General features: G+C 60.3%; 1 protein-coding gene across 1 annotated transcript; it reads left to right on the top strand.

Annotated features, from left to right (window-relative positions):
* The first annotated feature begins 232 nt into the window (after positions 1-232).
* On the top strand, positions 233-20,280 carry SCARF2 (scavenger receptor class F member 2). The gene is given in 12 exon segments (XM_075718669.1): positions 233-420; positions 6,087-6,145; positions 8,079-8,180; positions 8,488-9,007; positions 9,122-9,340; positions 9,738-9,866; positions 12,375-12,478; positions 12,564-12,681; positions 14,195-14,316; positions 18,520-18,672; positions 19,046-19,320; positions 19,322-20,280. Coding segments are annotated over 12 exon segments (2,919 nt in total). The 3' UTR covers positions 20,252-20,280.
* The last annotated feature ends 747 nt before the right edge of the window (positions 20,281-21,027 follow it).

The following is a 21,027-nucleotide window of genomic DNA, read 5'->3' as shown; positions in this document are numbered from 1 at the left end:
GGCGGCGGCCGGCGGCCCCCGGAGCCTGGCCCGCCGTCAGGGGAACCAATGCGGAATTTCCTGGCTGGCGGCGGGGCCCCTCCCGCTGCTGCCGAGAGGGGCGCGGGGGAGGCGGCGGCGGCGGAGCGCTCGCACTGCGGCTTCCGCCCGCCGAGCAGCAGCCAGCGCAGGGCGGGTGCCGGGCACGGCGGAGCCGGGGCGGCGGGGGGGGGAGCGCCCGGCCCCGTATGGGATGGGCCGGGTCAAGCCGGGCCCCGCCGCTCCGACGGTCATGGCGGCCCAGGGGTTGCGACCGCCCCGCCGCGCCCGCGCCGGAGCCGCGGTGCTGCTGCCGTTGCTGCTGCTGCTGCTGCTGCTGCTGAGCCGCGGAGCCGCGCAGGAGCTGAGCCCCCGCGGCAGGAACGTCTGCAGGGCCGGCGGGTAGGAGCGGCGGGGCGGGCAGGTGTGGAGGGGCGGGATGGGACCCCCCGACCCAGGGTTCGAGGGCCGGGGCGCGGTGGGGTGCGGCGGGGCTGGGGGGGGGGGGGGGGGCTGGCTGCGCCCCTCCCCCGGGCCAGCCGCGGCGCTGGGCGCCTTCCAAGACAAAGTCCGTCTTGTGCGGGGCTGAGGCAGGGGGAGCCGGGCGTCGGGGAAGGGGCGAGGAGCTCAGCCCAAGCGGGGCCGGGAGCGGGGGGGCCGATTCCGCTCCGTGGGCGTGCTGCGGGGAGCCGGTCCTGGGCACACCGGCGTCGGTCTTGCAACCCGCGGGGGCCGGACGTGTTGGGGGGAGCCGGTCCTGGATGCATCCGGGGTCGCTCATGCTGCCCCCAGGGCCGATTCTGCTGTGGGGAGCTGGTCTCGGGTGCTTCCGGGGATTGGGTCGTGCTGTGGGGGGTCGGTCCTGCATCCCCGGGGCCTGTCCTGCACCCCCGGGACCAGTCCCACAGCCGAGCCTGGGCTGGCAGAACGCAGGATGCTCCGGGTATTCTGGTGGAGCTGTTCCAGGCTGCTTGGAATGGCGGAGTTGGCAGCTCCAGGACCCTTGGGTTTGGCTTCAGAAAGTGGGTGCTGGCACTGCCTGCCTCTCCACGGGGTTCACAAACTGCCTGCCTGGCCGGGGGCAGGGTCCTGGGAGTTGGCAGTGCCTTGTCCCCACTCCCAGTGCTCTCCGTGTACCATGGGTCACTTTGCAGAGCATCACTTCAGGCCAAGCTTCTCTACAGTGCTTGGTGCTGGGTACGCTCCTCGGCCAGGTTGGCCCCAGCAAAGCAGGGAGAGTGCCCACAGCCGCTCCCTCCCAGCTAGGAGAGCAGGATCCCCTGCCCTTTATGGGGGGCCCAGGCCATAAATGCACCTTTACATCTCACCCGTGAGGTCAGAGAAGTCCACAAGGAAAACATGTGCTGTGAGCGAGAGGGACCTGCATAATGGCTCCATTCAGCAGGGCCGCAGGGCGCTGGTGCCCCCTCCTCAAATTACAGGCTGAGTTTCCTAAGGAGGCATTTCATGAGCCAGAGCGGCCACAGCTCCCGGCCCCGTGCCATTCTTCAGCAGGGGAGGATGCGGGGAGCGGTCCCTCCTCGTCTGCCTGTGATCTGCTGAGCTGGTTCCCAGCAAAACTGCCAGCAATGTCCCAGAGTGGCAGAGGGGATGCTCCCCCCTGTTCCCGGTATCCTGGCCTGGGTGCTGGGGATGGGGTGCCTGGGTGCTCCCACTTGCACAAGGATCCCCCCATCCCTGCTGGATGGGGGTGGGGGAGATGCTGCACCCAGTGCCACCCATGGGTGCTGTGGGGTGTGCAAGAGGCACTCACTGGTGAGCAGGACAGGGTGTACGGGATGGGCAAGTGCTGGTGTCCATCCTCCCATGGCAAACGGGGCCTGGAGGCAGCCTAGGAACCAGACAAGGTGGGGAGGGGACAGTCCCTAGGAAGCTGAGATCATGTTTACATCATTTTCCCCCCTTCACTCTCTTGCAAACCCTTCTTCCTTCCCCACCTACACGCCTGGCACCCACCCCCATCTTTACTGTGCTGCTCCCCTCTACATAGAGGACACCCCACATGTCACCATCCAAACCCACCTTCGTGGCCCTAAGAACCCAGGGCAGGTGCTGCAGGTCCTGCCTTGGGCTGGGGGCAGCCAGGCTGGACGTGGCTTGGGGAGGAGGTCCTGGTGTGTCCCCCCAAGGTCGGTAAAGCTGCTGGTTGGACTCTTGGCCATGTGGTTGTGCAAGTGCGAGGCTCTGCTGAGCACATCCAGGCATCCCTCAGGGATGCCGGCTGCAGGTTTTGGAGGACTCAAGAGGAGGATTCTGCTTCAGCCTCTCCTGTGATTTCCTGAGACCCGGCTAGCAGGTAGAAGAAAAGGGCATATTTGGGGTCTATTTGGTGTTATGAGTTTTGTGTACTAAATACAACTTGCTCCTAAATTTGAAGCTCTTTTATAATCAGTTACAAGTTGGCATGACCCTCTCTGAAGCTGCTGTTTGGAATGCAGACTGATGAGAGCCCTGCATGCATGGGCATTGCTTTGTCCCTGTCCTGCTCTCACTAACACTCTCCTTTGGTAATCTTCGGTTTTTAACTTATTTTTCTTTTCTTTCTCTGCCTGAAGGGTTTCCCTCTGCGTATGCAGTCCTGTGCCTGCCTGCACCAGGGGATCTGTCTTTGCCTGCACCTCAAGGCTGGGTTTGGGTCAGGGAGCTGCGTCTGGTATCAGCTGCGGGGGGATGCCACCAGCTGGGACCCCATGGTTCCAAGAGCCCTGGGTGGCACTGAGTGATGGGTGACAATGAGCAAGAAGGAGCTCAGTGCTGTGGTGATGCTTGGGAGGAGCCGCGCGGTGGGGAGCACTGGGGATGGCTACATGGCCGGGAAAGGTGACGGTGTTGCTCTGGGCTTCAGGGACACACTGCGCACCCTCAGGGCTCCTCTGCAGCTCTGTCCAGTGGGCTGAGAGCAGGGAGGGACTGGGACTGTGGGCAGCAGCTCCCATCCGAGTCCTGGGCTCTCACTCCTGCTTTTGGAGGTGTGAGCCTGCTCCTCATTAATTAGGGGGAGCTGCATTGGTCTGGAGCCATCCTTCCTGCCTCAGGAGCCCTCTCCGTAGCTGTAGGTAAAGGGAACATGCTTCAGCGAGCAACACGGGATGCTAATCTGCAAGAAAAATATTCTGCCTCCATAGAAACCCCCTGAGCATTTGTGGAGGTCCCGCATCCTGCTGATGCTCGGCATGAGCAGGATGCAGCCATGTGCTGGGGGCAACACTGGCGTCAAATGCTTGTCGCTGCAGGTCACAGCTCTGGCTCTGCCCACGTCCCCGCTCCTTTTCCTCCACATCAGCAAAGCTCCCAAGCCCTGGCCGCATCTCAGAGGCAGCTTTTCTTTCTTCTTTTTCTCAGTGTTTGTAGTGCTTTGATGAAAAGAAAAACAAAATGTATTTGCACTGTGCATGTCTGCGGTGGCATGTCCATCTGGGTCGGGAGCAAGCTTTTAAACAGATCTCCCAGTTATCCCAGTTCAAGTGGTCATGGGGCACATGGAGCGAGCCCTCTTTGGAGGAGCTGAGACCATGAGATGTGTTTCAGACCTGCACCCCAATGGGTGCCAGTCACCTCTGCACTGGTCTTACCTGGGGCTGGCTGTGCTCAGGGACCAGTCCATGTGCCACACTGGGAGCACCAGTTAGCCAGTGCCACATCCCAGCTGCCTCTTCTTGCAACAGGAGCAACTTTATTTGCTGTCAAAGCCACTGGTAAACAAGGCGGGGGCCGAGTGGAGGGCTGCGGGATGCCATCAGCGGGCATGGTGAAGGAGAGATTAGGTATCTGTTAAAAGATAAGCATGAATCCTGCATCCGGAGAGGCAGTGGGTGGGCTGGGGTCCTGGCTGGTGGTGGTCGCCGTCCCGCTTGCCTCCTCTGGCTCACAGCAGGGGAAGGGTTTTTCCTTCCTGCTGCCATGTTTCAGCAGCTCCTGGCTCCCTGCCATCAGCTCAGGACTTTCATCGCGGGTGATGCTTTTTGGCGCATCATCTGTGATGCCCGTTTTGGTGGCCAGGCTGAGCTGTTCAAGGGAGGAGGTTTCCCAAAAGAAGGGGTTTCCCCTTGCAAACCTGCAATGGTTTCATCTAAAACCCACCAAACACTGAATTTCTAAAGGGTGGAGCAACCCCAGGTGAGACAGCAGGTGCTTTGGTCACACCGTGGGAGGGTCAGGGCATTGCGGACCCTTCCCCACCAGTGCCTGAGCATCCCGGCACAGCTGGTGAGGCTTTTTGGGGAGGGGAGTCTGAAGCTTCTTGCAGAGAACCTTGTCTCCAGCCTATCCGGTCCTCAGGAAGGTGGTTTGGTGGTTAACCCCCCTTTACCGTTAACACCATGCATCCCCCTGCATGCTCGGCCAGAGCAGAGCCCCCACTCGAGCCCTGGGGTCCCCATGCAGGGGGTACGGGCCGGCTGCCATCGCAGCGTCTCGCAACCGCTTCAACAGGCTGAATAGATGGAGCTATTTTGGGCTCCGGCTGCAAGGCATTTTTTCCAGGCCTTGAATCATTTTTGTGGTTCTTTTCTGCCTCCTTTCCAATTTTTCACTGTCCGCTGTGAAAAGGGGGACACGATGCTCCCAGCTCGGCCATACGGGTGCTGCCCGCCGAGGGGCTGGAGGTGGGAGCTGCATCCAGCCTCCCCGGTACCCGCGTTTGGCTGGGGGGCTGCTGGCAGTTCCCTCCCCGGCCCCAGGACAAGGCGATCTGGCAGCCAGACGCGGTCCTGTGACTGCGCTGGGTTTCGAGCGAATACTTCCTCCCTGTCTCCTCCTCCTCTTCTGCATTTGTTACATATAAAGAGGAAGGGGGAAAAAAAAAAAAAAGAAAAAGAAAAATGCATTCCAGGCTGCACTGCTGGACCAGTCTGGGTGAAGTTTTCCTCGACTGCAGCGTCTGCTCAGACCATTTATAACCCTCCAGCATCGCTTCGGTCACTGGCAGGGACCAGGAGGTGCAGGTCACCCCAGGGATGAGCAGTGTTCTCCCACCCAGGGGTCCCCTGTGGTGTCATGGCATGGGGAGCGTGTTCCCCATGCCTGGGTTGGAGCATCATGAGCCCCTGGCTATTCGCTTGGGGGTCATTGAAAAAGTGTGGGTGAAGTCTCCCTGCTTAGTTCCCACATGTCTCATCCCCACATGGTGTCCCTGGCTGAGCCTCCACAGGGGTCTGAGACCCTGTCCCAGTGTTGGCCAGGGTTGAGCTTGTGCCAAAAACACTTTGGCTGATGATCCTGTGCACGGTGATTCCTGGAGCTGGTGCCACTCCAGGACACCCAAGGGCTCAGAGACCCGTCCTGCAGTTGCCATTGTCTGGCTCATATGTGGTGGTGCATGCAGGCAGTAGGTGCATGCAGGCAGGCAGTGGAGAGCAGTGAGGTGCATGTGAGCAGCAGGGAGCATGGAGGCAGCAGGGTATATACAGACAGAGGAGGGCAGGGGAGTGCAGGCAGGCAGCAGGGTGCAGGCAGGCAGAGAAGAGCAGACTAGGGACTTTCGTGGTACAGGCACTGCTGGCCCCCGCTCACCAGAGCACCCTCCTGAGCAGGGAGGTCCAGCGCCAAGGGGAGTCAAGCCAGGCGTCTGGCTGCAGGCACCGAGCCATCCTGTCCCGGGAGCAGGCTGCTTTGCCAGACCCTCGGGGACAGATCAGTTGTTTTTCCCCTGGGGCATTTAGAGCCTTCCCTTTTTTTTCAGCTTTTGGGGGTTTTGGGGATTTTTTTGACAATAACGGTTGCAAAGGCGACTTTTGTTGTTTCATTGCTCCTGATTAATGGGAGGAAATGGTCCTGTCCTCACTCCTGGCGTTGCCTTGGCTGCCTGGTGGGGCATCTCAAGCCAGTGCCTACAGGAGCCCCCCAGCAGATCTGTGCTCCCTGCATGGTGGAGGAAGAGCCAACAGCTCTCCTTGCCCCATGGGGGTGCAGCAGCCCCTGGCCAGGGTTCAACTGACTGGGAGCAGGACCTCTCACCATCATGGCATCGGTGCTTTCAGTGTGTTTTTCAGAAGGACCAGCACTTTCTGAGGGTCATAACCATTTGTGGTGGTTTTTTTCCCCTGCAGCTCCTCGGTGCTTGTGTGCTGCCCAGGATGGAGGCAGCAAGGAAGCGAGTGTTTAATAGGTAAGCACTGACCTTTTGCTTCATTGGACACTACTCATCTGCCCATTCTTTGCTGAGCCCTCCTGGTCTCACTACCACTGTCAGGGGCCATCCTGCTGTGCTCCGCGGCAGGAACACCCCAGGGACCTCTGCCTGCAGCTGGGTCCTTGGGGATGCTGGAGGCTGTCCTGCTTCCCTGCGGTGCTTGAAGCCAGCAGTGTGTGGATGGAATGGGTGCTCAGCCACAGTGTTGGGGTGCTGGTCACAGAGCCCAGTCCTGGGGTAACCCCTGCCCCCACAGTGATGCCCTGGGGTGCCCCAGCCCCCAGTGGGCTCCTCTGCAGGGAGCATCACCCCTGCTCCTAGGCTGGGGGGGTTTCTCTCCATGCTGGCCAGCTTTGGGTCTAAGGATTTGGAGGTGCTGCTCTGGGAGCCAAGGGATAGCGAGGTGTCTCCCAGGGTGAAGCATGGGGACAGGGAAGGTGCAGCTGCAGGGATGGGACCCAGAGAGTTCCCACGGGTGCTGCAGCAGCATGGGGAGCCAAGGCAGAGCTGCTGGTGGAGGAGAAGCCACCAGGACCAGGCACGTGTCCATTGTGGCCCCATTGGGAAGCGGTTGCTGGGGCAGGCAGGCTGCCAGGCAGGGGTCACTGAGCATGCAGGCAGGGCAGCCCCAGCCAGGGCCACACTGGGCATTATGGCTCTCACCAGGGGCCATGGTGAGCCCGGCATGGATGCCTGACATGAAGCCCTGGGAGCTCTCGGTCCCTGCACTGCCACCACGATGCAGGCGGCTGTTTTGGGGTTCCTATACTATTCCCTGCAGTCTCAGCTGACTGCAGGGCTCAGCTTGCCCCAGGAGAGCCAGAGGAGCTCTGTGCACTGGCCCGGGGCATCAGCAGTTTGCAGCTGGCAGTGAAGACCACATAACCAACTAACCCACCGTGCATGAGCCCTTGTAACTGCTCGCTGCATGCGTTGGGTGCCTGCGCGCCGGGAATAGAACTTGGTCCCTTTGGCGTGCTGGCAGGAAGGGACAAGGACAGGGTCTGCCAGGACAGCGGGGGGAGGACAGTCCTACCAGCAAGCTGTCCCCATGTCCTTTCCCCCCCCCAACCTGCTCTAACCGTTAGACTCACTGCTCCTAACCTATGTAATCTGTCTATTTTAGGGGTTTCTATAGTATCCATCACCGTAGGTCTAAGAACTCCCAGGTAAGGTGGATGGGATGGGTGGTCTGCTCTCCCTCTCCTGGTGGCTAAGGAGGCTTGTCCAGGGCTATCCAGGATCAGCCTGCACCTGCCTGCACCACGGTGCTGCCTGTCCCACGTCCTGCGCCTGCCCCCTCTGGGTCTTGGCCCCAGCACAAGGTCCCCTCGGCAAGAAAGGGGCTGGTGGCCCGTGTGGGAGAGGTGGGGGTGGGTGACACCACTGCAGTCCATAAGGAGTGCAGGGAGGGGGACAGGGGGACCGTGCTCATGGCTGCCCACAACCCCCCCACCCCATGTTCCTGTTCTCCCCCTGTACCTGCAGGCAGCCCCTGCCCGGAGTTGCCTCTGCTGGCGATACAGAGCTGAGCGAGGGATGCTGCCACTTGGTGCACTGATGGCAGGGATGGGGCTGGGCTGGGTGGCAGGAGGCTGGTGACAGTGATGCTGTTGAGCTGGGTGGCAGGATGCTGATGACAGGGACAGGGATGAGCTGGGAGGCACTAGGCTGGTGGCAGGGATGGAGCTGAACAGGGTGGCAGGAGGCTGGTGGCATTTTTCTGGCAAGGGTCCTAGCCAGCCTGCCCAGCTGCTTGCCATGATGGTCACAGTGCCACAGCTCAGCAGCACCCAGAGTGCCACCACACACCCCTTCCCCTGCTTTGCAGGACTGGAGGGGTCTGGGGGGAGCAGGGATGAGCCTGATGGCACTCGTGTTCATGCCTGCCATCTCTCTGTCTGTCCAGCTGTGTGCGAGGGGAACTTCACCTGCAAGGAGAATGAGGTGTGCGTCAGGCCCAGTGAGTGCCGCTGCCGCCATGGCTACTTCGGCGCCAACTGCGACACCAGTGAGTACCGGCAGGTGCCCACGTGTCCTCAGCAGGGTTCACCGGGGTGGCCCTGGGGTGCTGGCTCATCCCAGGGTGACTTTCCAGAGCAGAGCATCACGGCTGCTCTTGCTCTGCACTTGCCTGTCCCCCTGGCTTTGTCCCCAGGGCATCGTCCCTTTGAAGGGGTCTCCTCTGAGATCCAGTGTGCTGGGAGAAGAGTGGGGGACTGCGGTCAAGAGGCCCTATTGGGTCTGGGGATCTCCACCGGTGCCCGGTGGTGGGGTTGTCCCATGGGCAGTGCCAGGGCTGATGGCTCTGCCCGCAGAGTGTCCCCGGCAGTTCTGGGGTCCCGACTGCAAGGAGATGTGCAGCTGCCACCCCAACGGGCAATGCGAGGACGTGACAGGCCAGTGCACTTGCAACCCCAACCGCTGGGGTCCCAAATGCGAGAACGTCTGCCTCTGCAAGCATGGCAAGTGCGACCAGAAGACGGGCAAATGCACCTGCGAGCCCAACTGGTGGGGACCTCAATGCTCCAGCTCCTGCTATTGCAGCCACAACTCCCAGTGCGACCAGCAGACAGGCAACTGCCTGTGCCAGCCGGGCTGGTGGGGCCGTGGTTGCAACAACCAGTGTTCCTGCAACAACTCACCCTGCGAGCAGTTCACGGGGCGCTGCCAGTGCCGGGAGCGGACATTCGGGCCCCGCTGTGACCGTTACTGCCAGTGCTACAAGGGCAAGTGCAGCCAGGTGGATGGGACCTGCACCTGTGAGCCGGGCTACCGGGGGAAGTATTGCCGCGAGCCATGCCCAGCTGGCTTCTACGGCCAAGGCTGCAGGAGGCGGTGAGTGGCTGGACCCTGTTGGGCCCAATCCGGCACTGTGGGCTCGGTGGAAGGTAGGCAGAGAGATTTTGGGGATGCTGCACTGGGTGACAGGCTCCCCCTCGGCCGTTGCAGGTGCGGGCAGTGCAAGAGCTTGCAGCCGTGCACTGTGGCAGATGGGCGCTGCCTGACCTGCGAGGCGGGCTGGAATGGCACCAAGTGTGACCAGCCCTGTTCATCTGGCTTCTATGGAGAGGGGTGTGAGAAGCTCTGTCCCCCCTGCAAGGATGGCCATACCTGCAACCACATCAATGGCAAGTGTTCCCATTGCAACCCAGGCTGGATCGGAGACCGGTGAGTGCGGGTTGGTGCAGGGTTGGGCCGTGGCAGGGTGATGCCCGTGCTGCTCCCTGCTTGGGGACCAGGGGTGCTGTGGGTTTCTGCAGCCAGGAGGAGAGGGCAGGAATGGGCTGAGCTCGCTGACATGGCCATGGGACCAGAGGGAGCCTGCGAGACCCCTGCCCCATGCCCCCAGGCAACGTTGGGTGCTCATGGTAGAGCTCAGCTGTGAAGCTGGGATGCTTTCCTGCAGGCTCTTGTGCCCAGGATTGGGTCTGGGGCTTTGCAGCACCCAAGTGGGGCTGACAATGCACAGCCCTATCTCCCTGCCTGCCAACAGGAGGGCTGGGGAGGTGCTGGAGGTCCACAGGAGCTGTGGGTGCTCCAGCCACCTGCCCTTATCCCTCCCCAGGTGCGAAACCAAGTGCCGGAACGGGACGTATGGGGAGAACTGCGCCTTCGTCTGCAGTGACTGTGTCAACGGCCAGTGCCACTTCGAGACTGGCCGGTGCCTCTGCCACCCCGGCTCCCACGGCACCTAGTAAGTGAGCCACGCTTCGGGGTGCACCCCGGAGCACGGGTGATACTCGGGCACCTCCTTCCCCCTTGGGTCCTATGCGGTTCCCAGCTGAGAGGTTTCCTGCGGTGGAAGCACTCATGGGCAATAATTCAGATTATTTTTGGAGTAGAGGGGAAAGGACGCACTTGCAGAGCTGTTAGCAGCGAGGTAACGCTGCAAGAGAGCGATTTTGCTTTAGGAAATGGCTATTTGGCAAAAACAAATGCTGTCGACAAAACGGTGGTTTGTGTGTTGTTCTGTCTTTTTTTTTTTAAGTCCAGGGTGGAATTTCTACCCAAGAAGAGAGAGAAAACCACTTCCCAGAATAGCAAATAGTCTCATGGGCATGGCATCTGCAGGGTGCTCCTGCTGGGAGCTGTGGCTCCAGCTGGGGTCTTCCTCACCCCCAGGAAGAGTCCCCCGGTCCCTTTCCCGTGGCCAAGGAAGGGGCACAAGGGACATCAGAGACCTGCTCACATCCCCTGGTGTTTTTTTCCAGTGTGGGACTGAAGTGCTGTTTGCAAAGGCAAGGAAAGCATTTCCCACCCTGCCAGGGCATGCAAACCAGCTCCCCCATGTCCTGCCAGGTGTTGCTTGGATTTTCCCAGGAATTAACTGCAAGGCTGGTGGTGGCAGCAGGAATTCGGGACCAGCATCCCGCCTGTGCTGGCATTTCTCTTGGGGCTTAGAAACAGGGAGCATTTGGATTTCAGGTGGGGTTTTTGGGGGCTTCATCAACTGGTTGTGCTGCTGGCAGAGCTGCAGAGGCGAACAGGGAGACAGCCCAGCTGGACACTGGTGCCAGCACAGGATGCCCATCCTGGGCATGGTTGCCACCTTCTGTAGCAAAGCTGGAAGGTTCTGGTGCTCACCAGGGGTGTGTGGCAGCGATTTCGGCACAGCACCAGAGGGCAGCGCATGAATTAAATTGTTCCGAGGCCCTGGCACAGCACTGGGGATGCAGGGACCAGAGGTGCTCGGGATGCAGCCCTGGCCCAGCAGCATCCCAGAGCTGTAACCACAGGCTGAGCTGTGCCATACAGCACACCAGGCAGGCTCGGGGACTTTCTTGGTGCTTGGGCAGATTCCTGTGACTATATGCAAACTAATGTTTTTGTCAGCAGTGTATAATTTTGCTAAAAAGGGGATGATTTCTGGAAGGAAGGCAGAAGGGATGTTCTCACCCTGCAGGAGTGTCCTCTCAGTTCTACATCGGGAGGATGCTAAAGGAGAGGCTGCTAAACAGCTTTGTGCATGCTACGAACATTTTGTCTCCTCCACAGCATTTCCAGAGGTGTCTGGACCCTCTTGAGAAAAACTCATCCCCCTCTGCTCTCCCAAAATCTCAGCCTGGGGCAGAAATGTGGGTCCAAGTGGTGGGGTGAGGAGTTTTGAGTTCCCGGGAGGGTATCCCAGCTCCTGTCCTGCAGCATTTGCTGCCCCGGTGCAGCTGCTTGGAGCAGCCACAGGGGCTCAGTGCCTGTCCTGGTGGGCACGCAGCACCTGGCAGGCATGAGGCTCAGCTGGGGTGGCGCTTTGCAAGTCGGTGGAGTGTGAAATGGGTTGAGCTGCCTCTGGGCATGGCGCCGAGTGCTGGGGGGCAGCTGTGTCCTCAGGGGAGCAGGTTTGGGCTGGGGCCCACTGGCTCCATATAGCTGCAGTAGCTCCAGGTGGGATGCTTCTGCCAGTGAGCAGCTGATGGAGGGTTTAGTGCCCAGCAGCACTGCCAGCATACCCCAAATCTGAGTCCTGCACCACAGTGCCTGTCCCACAGCCAGGGTGGCAGGTCAGTTCAGTCCCACTGACACCAAGAGTCCTCGTTGCTTTGGCATTTGCCTGCCACATGTTTTCTGTGCTCAAGCCTTTGATGCAGGTCGGTGCCCATTCGTGTGTGTCCCCATCAGTGATGCCATCAGGGAGGTCATTTTACTGGCAGTGGAGATGTGATGCTGGGCTTAGCCAAACCAGGAGGGTCCGCCCTGACAGAGCGGATGCCTCAGGACTACTCAGTTGTTTTTTCTTCTTGAAGGCCAAAAAAATAAAATCAATCTGGGCACCTTGCCAGCTTGTGGCCACTGTGGCTCTGCCCGGCTCGGTGTGGGGAGTCCAGGGGTGCTGTGGTCACGTCACCACTGAGCTGAGCTGGAAACCCCGCACACTGGGTTGTCTTTAGATGCAACTGCTGGCTTAATGACCTTTCATAATTGCTGCACCTAATTGCAAAGCCCCGCACGGGGACCTGTGAGAGCGTCTGAGCTCCAGCCAGGCCAAATTCCCTGAGCAATGGGTGACGTTGCTGGGCAGGCAGTGGGCTCCTGCTCCCTAGAGGTTACAGGGTCACTGGGGTGCGGGGACGCTGTGTTGGAGCAGCCTGGAAAAGTGACCCCTGCTTTTCCCTGGAGGATTTGGGTTGGAGGAAACATGGAGGGTTTGGGAGGAGGAAACAGCAGCCAGAGTAGCAAGGGCTCTTACCTGGCCGCTTCCCTCCAGCTGTAACCTGACTTGCCCACCCGGCCGCTATGGAGTGAACTGCGCCGAAGCGTGCAGCTGCCATGATGGCTCCTGCAACCCACTGACGGGCGCCTGCCACATGGGTGAGTGCCAGTGGGCACGGGTCGGGGTGCTGGGCTCTGCTGCGGGGCTGTCACCGGGGCTGAGCTGGCTGGTTTTGTTTTGCAGAGGCCAACCAGCGGATGGGGGTGATCGGGGCAGGAGCCCTCCTGGCACTGCTGCTCATCCTCCTGCTCTCCCTGCTCTGCTGCTGTTGCGTCTGCCGCAAGAAGGACGAAGCCCACAGGTGAGTGCCAGGGCCAGGCAGGCTCTCGCCGGGCTGAGGAGGGCGGGGAGCTGCAGGTCTGGGGACAGCTGGGGACGTTGGTGCCCGGTGCGGGGCAGGAACCAATGAGGGGTTGCATAGACCACACTGGGACAGCAGCACTGTGGGGAAACTGAGGCAGAGCAGTGCTGCCCACCTGGCACCGTGTGTCCTGTGAGTCCCCAGGGTCTGAGCAAGTCCTGCTGCATCCTCAGGGCAGCACCCAGCTGGGGAGCTGATGGAGGGGCTCAGGTTGAGCCCTGCCTGGGGACCCTGTTTCCCCTCTCCCTGGCTTTGTTTCCCTCTTGTGGGCCATCACTTCATGGAGACCCACCAGGTCCCCTCCAGTCTCCGGGGGGCTGGAGCTGATCTGCAAAGGGAACCCTAAAATACAGCAAGGGTATTGAGACGTGACCCAGACCCCCAGAACAAACCCCTGGGCCACAGGGTGAGACCTGGTAGCGTCATGGGCTGTGGCACTGCCAGCTGTCCCGCATGGGGACAGTCGGGGCAGGGAGGGTAAGTTCCTGCAGGAAGGTCAGGATACCGGCAGCATTTTGGCAGCACTGGGTGACATCCTGCCACAGGGATGGGGATGGGGACAGCCCTATTGCAGTGGGGGAAGTCTTGTGCTGCTCAGCAAGGGATGAGCGGGCCATGGGATCTCCTCCGTCAACACAGAAAGCCTCCCCTAGTGCCGCTGGCCACTGCATGGGAATTTTCTGGAAGCCTCCCCTTGCAGCCCTGCCAGCTCAATCCCAGCCCAGCACATCTGGCTTGGGAGCCTGGGGGCTGTGTGTAATTATCCTGCAGATAAAAAGCACAAACGCAGCATCATGTGGTGAAGTATCGCACAGGGAAAGGGGAAGTGGATCAAAATAGATTCCTCTCTCCCAGGGTACCTGGACCCCCACAATGTCCCCAAACAGCTGGGTCACCCATGGTGCTGTCCCAGAGGCAGTCCCTTGCTGGAGTATCCCAAGGGACTGCAGCAGTGGTGGGCACGTCACAGGTTGCCTTGCATCAACATGCGAAGCTGCTCGCTCCTGCGGCTGTACATAATTGCTTGAAACCTTGGCCCCAGGAGGCTTCAAAACCAGAGAGCAAATAAAGAGAAGCCACGTGTTTGTTTTTGGGTTGGGATGATTTTTTTTTTTTTTTTTTTTAAATAAAGATTCAGGGTCTTGGCCTGCTGTTGTGGGTGTTTTGGGGCTGGGCTGCCGATGGCCACAGCTGAATCCGGCCCTGACATCATCCCCTGGCTCTGCATCCCAGTGCGATATGCAAGCTGGTGGCCTGGGGCTGGCAGCAGCCCTGGCAGGACCCTGACCCCTGTGTCCTGGGCACACCCCTTCCCTGAGCCACACCAGGCTCTTCCCCGAAACCCCTTTGCATTCACAGCATCCCTGAGCTCCTGACTCGCTATCTCACCCCGTGAAGGCTGTCCCCACTGTAGGGCAGTTGCTGGTGTCTCTGATGTTGCCTTCTCTTGCAGCTCCAGCCAGGACCCAGCAGCAGCCAAGAAGCCGCCAAGACGCTTGTGTGGGCGTTTCAGTCGCATTGGCATGAAGCTCCCACGCATCCCCCTGCGCCGCCAGAAGTTACCCAAGGTCGTGGGTAAGGTGCTGGGATTTGGGGAGGGGGCAGAGAGCCAAACCCCAGGGGCTTTATTCCTAGCAGGGCAGCACATGTGACTCACAGCATCCTTTCCAGCCCCAAACCCAGGGTGGTGAGCACAGCAAAGCAGTGATGGGTCCATCACAATGCTTAGTGCGAGCTGCCTGGCTTGCAGGAGCTCAGCCCTTTCTCAGTCTGCAGCTTCTGGATCTCAAAGCACATTGTTTTGCTTCACAAGGGCAGCTACCCTTGTGCTGGAGTCCCTGGAGCTCTGCTGAGCTGTTTTGTGAGGTTTTTAGGTTCCCCAGGTAGACCGTTCTGGTCTCTGTCGCAGCAGTGAAATGCCTTGTTTGCCCTTTTACTCCTGATTTAACGTTGCCTCAGCTTTGCGTGGGGCCAGAGCATCCGAGCTGGTGCTAGAGCCCACCCCTCCGCTGTGTGCAGCAGAGTTGAGGATGGAGGGGCAAAATTTTGAGTCAGCTCCCTGCGCTGCCCAGGCAAAAACCAGGCTCACAGAGGGGCTGCTCACACCCAGCAGAGCTCCTGATCCGGGGGTGTTGGGGCTGTTGGGGACCCCCCACATCAAGGCAGCTGGGGAACACTGTACTCCACACGTTCTGAAACCTCCGTGCACTCATCCCAGCATGAGGATGGGGATGTGCTACCTCGGAGAGGACCCTGTTGCATAAACCGGGGGGCGAAGGCAGCGCTTCCCACCCTATGCTGGCATGGGGCTCAGCCTCGTGTCCCCCCAAGCCCAGCACCTCCCCGGGTGTGGAGTGCTGGCGGGATGCCCTGAGTGGCCACATCCTGGTGTGCAGCAGCTCGGCCTGAGGCCAAATCCCACATCCTGGGCGGGGGGGACACAGAGGTGGCTCCCATCCCGGCATGCTGTGCATGAGCTCCAGCATCAAAGCAGGGGGGACAACCCCTCACTGCGTGAGGCCCGGCAAAGCCCTGCCCCGGAGCAGGGTGCGCCAGGGCTGGAGAAACATTCCTGCTGCAAGGATAACAGAGGATAACAGAGGCCGTGTTTGTGGAAGGGGCCGGGCAGGGCTCAGGGAGGACAGAGGGTGCCTGTGTGCAGCGAGGGCAGGGGGGGCTCAAGGGGGCTGCTTGCGCCTTCCCCATGTCGGCCCAGAGGCAACTGGCACCCACCCAGCTGCTCTGTGTAAACAGGGCAGCAGCGGCCCTGGGAAAGGCTGAGGATGCAGCACTGGTGCTGGAGGGATGCTTGGGATGGTCTTGTGTCCTAGCCGGGCTGGGGCTATTCCTGGAGCCTGTTTGTGAGGTTGAGCGTTGTTATTTCACTGGGGGGAAAGGCTTTGGTCAGAGGTTGTCTTGTGTTTGTGTTATCCTGGATGGCACAGTGGAGCTGGTGTGGTCTTCAGCTGCTCCCGATCCCTCTGGTGCATGGTCTGGTGGTGCCTCCAGCCCCCACTGGGTCTGAGGACCCCTTGGGTGAGGGAGACCTGCCAGGGTGCCCACAGCAGCTGCATCCCTGTGATGCCCGATGACCACAGTGCCATGTCAGCATGTGGCTCCACCTGGAAGCCATGGTGGCTGGTACATGGTGGCAGAGGCTGCCTGTTCCCCACGTTGGTCCTGCCCTGGCAGGAGCGTCCGGGGAACGCTGAAATGTCCCATCCCAAATGCCAGAGGTGCTCAGGTCCCTGTGGGGATGTCATGGTGAAACCAGTGCTGGCTGAAGCTGGTAGATGGTCACGCCAGGTCTGTTCATATCCTTGCACAGCCGCTGCCATGACCATGCATTTGCTAGTGCTGGGCAGGTTTTCCCCTCTGGGCTAGAACATGACCATGGTGACCACCAGCGAGCACGAGCCCATGCATGGTAAAACCTCGCCAGGTGGGACAGCAGGTTTTGAAGCCCCGCCAAAGCTCATTGGGTGCCCGGAGCCCCAGTTGCCCCCCTCAAAAGCTGCTCCCTGCCTCAGCACTGGCTTCAAATCCACAGCATCTCCCTGGGGGTTGCACCCAAGCTGGCAGCCTGCATGGCCACATCCTGGGCTGACACCACTAGCCATGGTGCCAGGGTTTGGGCATCCCTGTGTGCGCGGGTTTCACAGGGTTTGCTTGCCCAGGACATCAGTGGTACCAGTGTGAGTCTTGGTTGTGTGTCACCCCATGGATGCTGGGGCTAACCTGAGCTCTGCACCGCAGGGTGCCGCTCCTGCACCCCACCACCACATCTCCTCTGAGCAACAAAGCATGACCAGCCCCCAGGGTGATGCCGATCGCGGGGAGCTTGGGATAAGTGGGAGGGAGCGGCCAGGAGGGCTCTGGGGCCACCCTCCCATGGCCCTTCTGTGGCTCCTCGCCACTTCGTCCCAGTCTTGAGACCAATCAGCCACTGTGCAAGCAGGGCTGGGGTTGGCACCCTGATGCTGTGGCCCCAGGGTCTGCTTGGGAGAAGCAATGGGAGGGGACCCGTGGGAAGTGGGCGCATTTCTCCCAGCCCCATCAGCCTGTGATATATCGGCCATGGGGACCACGCAGGAGCCCCTGAGCCTGGCTCCGGGTGTGCTGCACATCCTCTTTTTACCCTTGGCCGTATCCTGGGTCTCATCCAAGTCCCAGAGACGCCTCGTGGCCATGAGTCCCAGCCACTCAACACGCCCCCTCTCAGGAAGCATCTCCCTTCATCCACTTCCAGCCGGCTGCTTTTAATTTTCTCTTTTTGGTTTTTATTACAAGGAAAGCCATGTTGGAACTGCTGCTTCCCCCCTCTCCAGGCCATTTGCTCTTTAAATAATCGCTGCTTTTTTTTTTCCCTTTCTCCAAGAAGCCAGACTATGCAGGGGTAAGCGTGCATCGCTGCCATCATTTTAATGACCCTGCGTCTCTGAAGCCAGATTCCCTAATAAAGAATAAATGTTCCAGTGGGCATCCCAGTAACACTTAGAGTTATTTTATTGTAAAACAGAGATGTGGTGCAAGGATCAAACAGTCCAAGCAGGAAATTGCAGCGTGACTTAGATGGTTGGGATGTGAGGGCAGAGGTTACAAATACCTGGAAATATTGATGTACAGCTGCTGTGCAGGGGGAACCTGCCCTGCACGCTGGGTGTTTGCAGCCCTTGCTGCAAAGCAGGGCTCTGCATGGGCTGCAGCCCTTGCCACCACCGCGGGGGGGACAAAAGCCAGCAGGCAGGGGATGGGGACAGGACCATCTGATGCTGCCCATCTCTCCAGGAGGGTTGGTCCTGCAGGTACCCCAAGGACGATGCCGAAGCTGCAGGCACCCAGGAAAGCACTACGGGATGAGCTGGGACATGAACTTACCCAGTGAAAAGCCTTAAAAATGCTGAAACAGAAAAACCAGTCCCTCCCGGCCCAGACAACTGTCACTACTCAGCTTTTTTATTTTTTTTAAACATTGAAACTGAAAATATTTTCAACACCAAGTTTTTCCTCTCTGGTGGTTTTTCTCTTCCACTCGGCTTCTCTGTGGGTGGTCCCTGTCCTGGAGGGGACAACACCGGGGTGAGGGGGGATGCTCCTCCTCAGCTTTGGGATGGGAGAAGCTGGCAAAGGGATTGAAAAATGGAAGAACTGGGAAAAAAGGGTGCTGAGCATCCCCTTGCTGCAGGCATTCTTTTACCATCCTTCTACCTCCTTTTGCAGAAGCAGAAGGAAAATACAAACAGTGATGCTGAAGTGGAAATTAGTGCAATTAAAGCCCGCAGCTCATTTCTTTCCCCAGGAAGGGGCCGGTCACAGCACCAGGACTTTCTTTGCAGTGTGGCTGTGCCGGGTTGTGCAGCTCATGGGTGACCACCAGGATGCTTGTTGGGTCCTCACAGGACCCAGGGTTTTGGGTGACTCACTGCCATGTGCATCCTCGATTTGGGCAGCTGGAGACCTGCTGTGGAAGGAGGGGATAGATGAGAGGTGTAAGGCTTGCACGGGCTCTGCTGTCCACAGCCACTTGTCCCCAAGCATGGGGGATGCTGGCCACCACCGTTGTTGGTTGATGGCCTCTGCATGCAGGCACTTGGCTAGGGGACCTGGTGGGGATGCATGGTGAGAGCTGTCCCCATGCCTAGGATACTGTCCCTGTCCCCAAGATCCACTGGCAAGTTGGGCAAGGGAGAGCTGTGCAGCATCCTACCCTCCTTTCTGGCATGGGGGCCACAGGGGTCTGGCAGGATGGGTACTGACAGTAATTCCTTGCCCTCACAGTGGCCCACCATGACCTGGAGAACACCCTGAACTGCAGCTTCATCGAGCCGCCCTCTGTAGTGGAGCAGCCTTCCCCATCCTGGTCATCCCGCGGCTCCTTCTCCTCCTTTGACACCACGGATGAGGGGCCAGTGTACTGTGTCCCCCATGAAGGTGAGCAGGGGGATGGGGTGCTTCCCAGGGGACTTTGGGGCCATCGCGAGGGGCCACCTCCTGCTCAGTGGAGAGGTGTCACCCTTGTGCGGTGGGGACCGTGTCACCCTGGCTCCTCGTGCCCCAGGAAGGGATGTGGATGCTGATGTTGCCTTCCGTATGATTTCAGAGCTCCCTCCTCTGGTGTTTGATGCTCTGGGGTTCTTGTGCTGGTTGCCCTGACCAGGAGAATGGGACAGGGGGACCTGGGGACACACCAGGGTGCAGGGGGTAACCAGGTGGGATGCCATCCCACTGTGCTGCAGGAGCATCTCGGTTCTTCCCCTCCCTGGGCACATTCCCCACCTGACACCCCTGTGCTCTCCTCCCACAGAGAGCGTGGGCGACAGCAGGGACAGGGGGACACCCGCCAGCCCTGGGGACAAGCTGGTGGCCCCAGCTGGCAGGGAGGAAGCGGGCGAATACACCTTCCTGAAGGAGACGGGCTCCGTCAGAGCCTTCCAGGCCGACAGCAGCGAAACGCCCCTGCTCAAGTCCTCAGACAGCGAGCGCTCCTCCTGCGGCTCGGGCTCAGCTGGCGCTGCGCTCTACGCCCGGGTCGCCCGTCTCTCCAAGCAGTCCAAGGAAGAGGAGGATGCTGTCATGGACCCCCCGCAGCCCCGGAAAGCCTCCATCCCCAGAGAGGACCAAGCCCCGTCCCCCAGACCCAGCCACAAAACCCAAAGTCTCCTGGATCCATGGCAGGTACAATTCCAGCCAGTCCAACTCACTGCCAGCACCCAGCCGGTCCCCGGAGCGAGCAGCTGCCCAGTCCGGTAGCCCTGAGCAAGGCCAGGGCTTGGCCAAGAGGAAGAGGAGCCCAAGTGAGACGTCAGCTGGCATGCAGGGCAGAGTAGAGGAGAAGGGTGGTGTGCGGGGCAAGGAGAAAGTGCAGAAGCAACTGAAGGAGCCTGGCGTCCCTGAGGGCAAAGCCAGCCTCGCTGGGGAGGCCCAGTCGCCCTCCAAGCCCAAGCAGAGGAGCAAAGCTCTCTCGGAGCCAACAGAGAGCATCAACGGGGTGGTGCAGAACACCTTCCGAAAGATGGGCGCCTTCCAGCCAGAGCGGCGAGTCGGGGACAACAGGGATGCTCCCCGCAGCCCTGGCACCAGCAAATCCCGCTCTGAGCCCCTCCATCCCCACCTGGCCTCAGAGCTGGCCGCCCAGCTGAAGGAAAAGACTCAGAGCCTCAACAAGGGGGACGGAGGCACCCGGGCGAATGGGGTGGGTGCCCAACGGGAGAAGCCCACCCCTCCACAGAAAGCCAAGCGCTCAGTGGCCGCCAGCAGCCAGAAGACCAGCAAGCCCTTGCTGCCCACCTCTCCCCATCTGCAAAAACTGATCCCTGGGGCGGCCGAGCCAGCGGCCGGGGAGCCCAAGCGCGTGGAGAAGCCAAGCACCGGCAGCAGCCAGGACCAGGCTCTCCCCAGTGAGCAAGCGGCCAAGAAAACCCCCATTAAAAAGCCTCCCAGGAAGAAGAGCCGAGAAGCCAGCCTGGAGCAGCCCAGAGCAGCTGCCGTGCCCGCTCAGGCGGTGCAGTGACCGGGAGCTGGGCATTGGCCCCGCGCCGGCCAGCTGTGCTCTGGGAGGAAGGATGTTTGCCAGCATGGCCAGCGGACGTGGAAGCCTGGATTGGGCAGGGGGCACTAGAAGAGCCTTGAGCCTCCATTTTCCCACCCTCCATCTCTCTCATCCCCTTTTTTCCTTTAGTCTCCCCTGCCCCAGGACCTGGTCCTCCCCATCCATGTCCTGCTGCCTGCTCCCTGCCCGGGTCTGGCAGCTTGCCCTCCCCGCACAGGGCAGGGCCACAGGGAGACGGCCCAACTGCCAACCCAGGGGGGTCCATGTGTGGCATATCCCCCCACTTTTTTGTAGCAGTATTATTGATCGCATAAGCAGCGCTTGTTGTACTAGACGTACCCACGGTATATTCTGCAGTAACGGAGCCGCTCACTTCCTGCACCCCGCTCTGGTCTGTCGGGCTCGCGGTGCACGGGAGAGGGAGGGTGCTGCTGCTTGGCACCGAGGGCATCGCCGGGGATGCGCCCCACATCCATCACCAGCGGCAAACCCCTGCCCCGGCACCCCGGGCTCCAGGCACAGCTCTCTATTGCTGGTCCTGCCGCAGCCGTGCCATGCCCGGTGTGGGGTCGAGCTGGTTTCGACCGATGCCTCCCTCCCGTCCGCCCCTGGGGTTGCTTCTGGCCAGGAGGAGAGCACTATTTATGGCCGGAGCTGGACACCCTTTGGGCTCCCGCATCCCATCCAGCAGAGTTGGAGGGATTAGTTTGGTACGACAGAGCCTGGCACCTCTGCAG

Source organism: Pelecanus crispus, chromosome 11 (genome assembly GCF_030463565.1).
Source record: "Pelecanus crispus isolate bPelCri1 chromosome 11, bPelCri1.pri, whole genome shotgun sequence".
In the NCBI taxonomy this organism is placed as follows: domain Eukaryota; kingdom Metazoa; phylum Chordata; class Aves; order Pelecaniformes; family Pelecanidae; genus Pelecanus; species Pelecanus crispus.
Note: the sequence above shows the minus strand (reverse complement) of the source record. Positions and strands in the feature narration are given on the sequence as shown.